General features: G+C 34.9%; 1 protein-coding gene across 1 annotated transcript; it reads right to left on the reverse strand.

Annotated features, from left to right (window-relative positions):
• Positions 3,677–6,011, reverse strand: LOC109841628 (probable pectinesterase/pectinesterase inhibitor 12). Its single transcript, XM_020410582.1, has 3 exons — positions 5,892–6,011; positions 4,504–4,750; positions 3,677–4,388 (listed from the first exon to the last, which is right to left on the reverse strand). The coding sequence occupies exons 1-3, from the start codon at positions 6,009–6,011 to the stop codon at positions 3,691–3,693; spliced, it is 1,065 nt and encodes a 354-aa protein (XP_020266171.1). The 3' UTR covers positions 3,677–3,690.

Raw genomic sequence — 7,143 nt, forward strand, 5'->3', positions numbered from 1 at the left:
CCAACATTCCAGGTGTTAAGTAACTCTAAACATCATCATACAACATTACAAGATCGAGAAACTCTCTCCAAATTTGAAACATAGAAGGATAAACATGCACAGGCCTAAAAAATAGGTTGGCGGTCGACCGTGCTTTTGCCTAGGACGTAAGTGTGGTCGACCGAACACAAAAATTCCAGTTATTATAGGTTTTTGCACTGTGTTGTTCGTGTCGTGATCTCATGATTTAAACCTGTTTAAATTGATAGGAAACTTGCATGAAACATTACAAACAATAGATTAACATATCTGGGAACAGCTCCAACATATAAAACATGATTATTTGCATAATAAATAATATACAAACCCTCAATCATGCATGAAAACTCAAAACAAAGAACAAATCATCTAAATTCAGATAAACAACGTTTTTAATCATCTTCAAATCTTGAAACACTTCTGTAAATTCGTTCTTAATCTCTTTAACATGAAAAGACCTAGTCTTTATTCATATAGTATAAAACATTTATTTTTTATACACAAATTAATCAATTAGGCTCTATAAAACTTATTAAAAATTCTTTAAAAACGTTTTAAAACAGGGAGAGAGATTAGCAGAGATGAAACTCACCTAAAACTTATTAAAAAACGTGTAAGATGCAAATCCAAGGTAGATCCCTCAACCAAAAGCCGAAAACAACCCTAAATCTCACTCCAAAGCCTTTGAATCTTCCTTAAAAATCAAATTAGGGTTTAAAGGGGAGTTCGGTGATTGCTAGGGTTTCAACTGAAAAACTCATGAACAATATTTATATATATATATCAAGGAAAATAAACAGGAGCTTGTAAAAGTTTTAGAGGGTTATTTGTAAATTTTAAAACTTTTAAGGACTATTTGTAAGAATGCAGTAGCTATTTATAAATCTTAAGCTTTCGGAAAATATTAAGGACTATTTGTAAAAACAGTGTCGAGCCGGGCCCGGATCGGGCTTCACCACCTCGACCCGGACTCGGGCCCACGGCTCAGTCGGCGTGGAATATCAGAGCTTTTCCCAGGCTCAGGCCAGGCGCCAGACCGGGTTTGAGCCCAATGCTCATTTGGACACCTCTAGAGATGACTCTATAGGTTTATCCAGAGTGATGATTGGCACTGTCCATCGTGATTTGCACTCACCATTATCAATATATAAAACAAATTATATCATTTTAAAAGTTCTAATTATTATTTTAGGTATGTGCAAAATGAATGGCTATTAAGATATTTGAAACATGAACATATTAAACTTGTTTGATTCACATTCTAGAGTACTTTAAACTATGTAAAAATTTGACGATGATGTCCTAAACAATAAGCACAGTACAGATCATGAATATGATGAGCTGATTAGTCCATCTCATGATAAGATTTTATCTCACCATGATCACCATATTATTAATCTACCAAAAACACCCGCAAATGCTAATTATTGTCAATTAACTAACAAGGTTATCAGTGAAGAGGCTTTCAGCCGCAGTAAATGAGAGGGGCTAGCGTATGAGAACAAAGATCTTTTGGCAATATCACTCATACAATTATCCAAGTTGGGTAGAGAGGGGAGGACATCAACAAGAAAAAAGAAAATGCAACTTCTCTCAAACACCCTTCATTATTGAATGCAAGAGGCCATAGAAACAATCTTTATAAGCACAAGCTTCATCAAAGTTATTACCGTTCCAACAAACAGCATTGGTATTTATACAGCATCCCCACATTTGTCACAAAATTAGCTGCATTTTTAAATTAAAATAAGCTCTAATATATATAGAAACAATATCATTACATGATTTACAATGTGCAGCAAAAATATTAGTCAAAACATTAGTATAGGTCCTTAATATTTTAGCTAAATTTTATTTGAGTCCTTAAATACTTAAAGTCATTAATAAATATTCCTAACATTTTCTCTCTCATAATGTTAGGTCTTTTTAAAAAATTTCAATTAATTATTGATGACGTGGCAGGCCTTTTTATAATTGAAATTCCCTAATGACCCAAAATATGGGGCCAACAGGAGGGACAGGTGAGGTGTCCCCCTTCTATTGCATAATGAGCTGGTCATCGTTAATGATGACCAGCCCATTATGCAATAGGAGGGGAACACCTCACTTTGTACCCCTTATTGGTCCCATATTTTGTGTCCCTGTAGCAAAGCCCTTTATCATTCTTAGTTTTCTTTGTTCATTGGGATATTGGTCCCATATTTTGTGTCCCTGTAGCAAAGCCCTTTATCATTCTTAGTTTTCTTTGTTCATTGGGATTCTAAGTGGATAGGTTTTCCTCTGAAAGTTTTAAAAATTATAAATGAACCCCAAAAAGATTTTCAAAAAACAAAAGTTACAAACAACCACCCAAAATTTCAAAAAGTCCTAAATGTTTACAAATAGCCTCGCAAAAGATTTGAAAAACAAATAACAACCAGAAATTTTATTTAAAGCCTACTGAAAATTTTTCAGTGGACTACTAGAAAATTTTATCTAGACGCTTCTTGTAAATTTTTCCAGGGTCGCTTTGTAAAATTTAAGTTGGTTAATTCTAATTTTCAAAACTTTGAGTGCATTGTACGTAAAATTTTAGGAAGTTTTATTTGAAAATTTTAAAACTTTCCTACTACAAATTTTCAAAACTTTGAATGTATTGTATGTAAAATATCACTGGGGGCAGGAGCGCTATTCGTAAAAATCCTAGGGTTGCAATTTTTGAAACATTCATATATTATTTGTAACTCTTTTAGGGGTCTTTTTGTAATTGTTTTAGAGGGTTATTTACAATTTTTAAAACTTTTAAGGATTATTTGTAAAGATGCAGTAGCTATTTATAATTCTGAAGCTTTCGAGGAATTTTTCTAACTTTTTCACGGGTTTTTGTAAAATTTTAGTGGGTTATTTATAATTTTGAAAACTTTCAGATCAATAGCAGTCCACTCTGCAAATAAAATTGCGTCAGATAAAAGCTCCCGCAACATCATTAACAAGAATTAACAAAAAAAGTTTAAGAAGGACCTAATATGATGACAAAAAGGATATTAGAGATATTTATTGATGCCTTTAACAAAAAAAGTTTAAGAAGGACCTAATATGATGACAAAAAGGATATTAGAGATATTTATTGATGCCTTTTAAAATTTAATGACTCAAATAACCTAATATGATGACAAAAAGGATATTAGAGATATTTATTGATGCCTTTTAAAATTTAATGACTCAAATAAAATTTAGCTAAAATATTATACACCTATATTGATGTATGGCAAATATTACGTATGCACGTTAACCAAGAGTACAACATTTGGCAACCATAGATTAATTTGAGCACGTAGAGATGAAAAAGAAACCTTCAAATTTACCATCCAGTAGTCCTTGGTTTAATATATTCCTTCCATTTGATAGCCAATTTTCAAACAACTAACAAAAAAAATTAAACTAATCAGCAACAAAATGAGAACATACATGGGAGCTTAATTACCTTCTTTTTCTGTATCCATTCAGAAGGGTGAAAAACATGATTAGAGCTACATGAAAATCAATCTCACAACGCCAAACAAAGTATTCTTTCTTCTAAACTTACAGTGAGATCTATGTACTCAACAAATTGCTAAAACAACAAAAGATCACACATCAATCCATCAAATTGAGAGAAGTTAATTAAGTCAATCCATCATCAAGCTCAAAGCATCAAATACCGTCATCAAAAGGGATAGATGTAGAAGGCAACCACTCGTCACCCTTGATAAATCGAGAAACGCTGAAGTTTCTTGCTTCCTCGTATTCCATCCAGTGGAATCCCGGCCAATTTATCCTCGTGTCCTGTGTCCCCTTTCCTGGACCATAATTAGCATATTCACCATAGTACACCTTATACATGGCGGGGTCGTCCCCGTCGGACCACTTCATCCATCCGCTTGGGTCGACTATGCTGTCCAAATAAGATTTGATGTATACGGTCACTGCGTAGGTCTTCCACGGTCGACCCAAGAACGTCTTGACCGATGCGTTACTAGCAGCGAGCTCCTGTGACGGTAGAACGGAACAGTTTTGAAGCGAAAAGCCTCCGATATCGTCTTTATTTTTACGACCTTGTGCTGTGATGGTATTAGACTGTCCTGATGCCGGTAACTTGACGTAGATGTTGCACATCTGAAAGACGGCTGTTGCGTCACCGAAGATGAAGTCGACGGTGCCGGAGATGTCACACTCACGGTAGAACTGGAGACCAAGGCGTGCGTAAAGAGTATCTTGGTACCCGTCGATCGCACATCGGTAGAACGCGGCCATTTGGGCATCGACCCGCAGTGCCACGGCCTGGTTCTTAGATGCGCCAGCCGTGTTGATAAAAGAGATGTATCGGGCTATAAAGCCTTTGCCTAAGACAGCTGGAATTAATGGAGGTATGGTCAGACCACAAAGTTAATCCTAATGAAAAACTGCAGAAATTATAATATCTAGTGACTACGATATATTTTCTGCACAATTGAAAAGGTTACTAACCAACAGTTGCAGAATACAAAGTTTTCCAGCCATCACCGACACTTCTGTTCCCTCTGATTTCTGTAACATTACTCCCTTCTCCATACAGCATGAGGTTTGGTTTGTTCTCGGGGATCTCCAAATATTCATAATATATTCCTGCTTTGACTTTTATGATTGTTCGGTAATTGCTATTGTTTGGAGCGAACGATATTGCGTCCCCAATCTTCGTGAAGTTCCCGCTCCCATCTTGAGCAACAATCAACGTCTGCGTGGAACATTCGGGTCAAAGTATAGCAAAGACAATGACGTTCTCGAGTGAAAATTAATAAACACTAGAAGCTCTATAGGCCGGCCCATGAAAAATAAAAAAAAAGATTAAAATTAAAGTCCAGTAACCCATGTTAAATTTCACGATCCGGCCCATGAAAAGCTCCCCACAAATATACTTTATGTCTGATGGCCCTACTTCTTGTTCACTGAAACGTTTTTGACTTTCTGTTTAAAAAATAAAAATTGAAACAGTGGCCGAGCAGGCCCAAAGAGAGTAACGGGAAAAAAAAAAGGCTAAATATCAGAAAACCACACATTTACTATGTACAATTATTGTATAACCCTGCATAAATTTGAAAATATCATAGAATCCTCCCTTAGTTTAGGGGTCATCAGAAAACCCTCATTAACATTGAATTTTGTCATAAAACCACTTTAAAAGAGATATCTTTCGAATGGGTTTCTCATAAAATTTCAAAGTTGAAGTGGGCTTATTGATAAAATCTTACAGTTAAACAGAGTTTTCTAATAGTTTAAAAGCCATTGAGGGTTACGTGATAATTGCCCAAAGTTAACGCGGTTTTATAGTCGATGTTTAGCCTAAAAAACGCACTGCCCTAAACCCGACCGGTCTCTTTAATTAATAGAAGTTGCTTAGCATTTCTTACATTGGGCAAAAATACTATCTAAGAAAACCAAATTAAACCCGAAAGGAAAATACAACTAAACTTAAAATTGAAAAAACACACTAAAAAGGTATCTATAAAAATCTATTAAGAAGACTTCAGAGGTAATAAAAAATGGAACCTGCTTAATTCCAATAACATTCCTTGGAATGGTCATCTCTTCTCAAATTTGCCTCCAACTGATGTTCTACTAAAAATTTTAGCAGTTCTTAAGTTCTTAAATAACATTTCCTTTATATATATATTTTAAATGATATTGGAGAGAAAAATCAGTCACCAAAAGAGCCTGAATTCATATATCTAACAGGCATATCAGAAACTAATTAGATTGTGAAAAATGTACCTTACGCTAAAAAATGTGTCCTTGCTTATGTTTTAACATTTAGCTTTTTTATACATCCACAATAAAATCAAAAGCCACAAACCTACTAAATTCAATGAAAATTTTACCTCCAAAGCCCCCGAATGCATGGATGCCAACGTCGCGGTTGAGCTGGTGGTGGTCATCTGGACAAGAATGAAGATAGCAAGGACGAAGATGAGAAAGCCAGAGTGAAAGGATGTCGCCATGTTGAAGAGAATTGAGAGAAACGTGCGAGAACGATTTAATTAGGCTTAGGGTTTTTTCTTCCTCTTTTTTTCTTGAATATCACTACAACTATTTCAACATGAAGCACAAAAAAAAGCTACCTAATTAAGTCCCAAATATCAAATATATAATAAGCATCTAACCACAGTGTTCACATGCAAAGGTGATATAAATGGGTTAATTCACTGCATGCAAATTTGAGCTGCATGTGATCGATGACTAAAGGGGTAATGAGTAACTGACAAGGAACCCATATGTATTAGTAAGAGGAAAAAATATCAAGGAATATATCTATATATGAATGAGGATAGAAAATTTGTTATTACTCTTCATATTCAAGCTATGACTTAAATGGCCTCTCCTCACTGTGGACCATTAATAGACAAACTGCATGCCAAACCATTTAATTATGTTAATCTCCGTATATAGAATGCGCAGATATTTGAGTGCAGAACTTTTATTAGGTTGACAGTTGATCCACAAAATTATGGAGACAATTATGACGGATCGATCAATCTATAAAAACTTAACAAGATGAACCCAAAAGTTGACACCAGCTGTCAATACAAATTAGCATGAACTACGTATACCTAGTGCTTCTATCTTCATATTTATTTAATAATAGTTTTGAATTTCTTAGGCTTTTTATCCATACCAATTAATGAATGAGTTAATGCAATAAAAAATGAGGACCTTCTAACGTGAAGGAAATACACGTGATTGAGAGATGATTCTATCATAATCTCGATCGACAGTGTAACTCCTTTTTAATGATTCGATATTACTTATAGAATCAAGTATTGTCTCAAGCAAGAGCCTATCTAAGTTGATGGTATCACCAAATTTAAGCATTCCATAAATATAGGCCAGCTTATTAATGAAGTTTGTTTGTTTTTTTCTCGGATGAGAGGTGGTTAGAATATTCGATGATACGCCTCAAACCATGATAATAATTATTGAGAATTTTAGCTCTAGGTATAGAAATAATAGAACGAGAAAAGAAACAACTTCAGCGACAACTCAATTGCTAGATAACATTATGATCCGTCAGCCGTCCTATATTTGTATAGGCGCCTCAGCCGCCTCCTAGCCGCCTCATAGTGTGCTCCCCCC

The sequence above is a fragment of the Asparagus officinalis genome, chromosome 5 (assembly GCF_001876935.1).
Source record: "Asparagus officinalis chromosome 5, Aspof.V1, whole genome shotgun sequence".
In the NCBI taxonomy this organism is placed as follows: Eukaryota; Viridiplantae; Streptophyta; class Magnoliopsida; order Asparagales; family Asparagaceae; genus Asparagus; species Asparagus officinalis.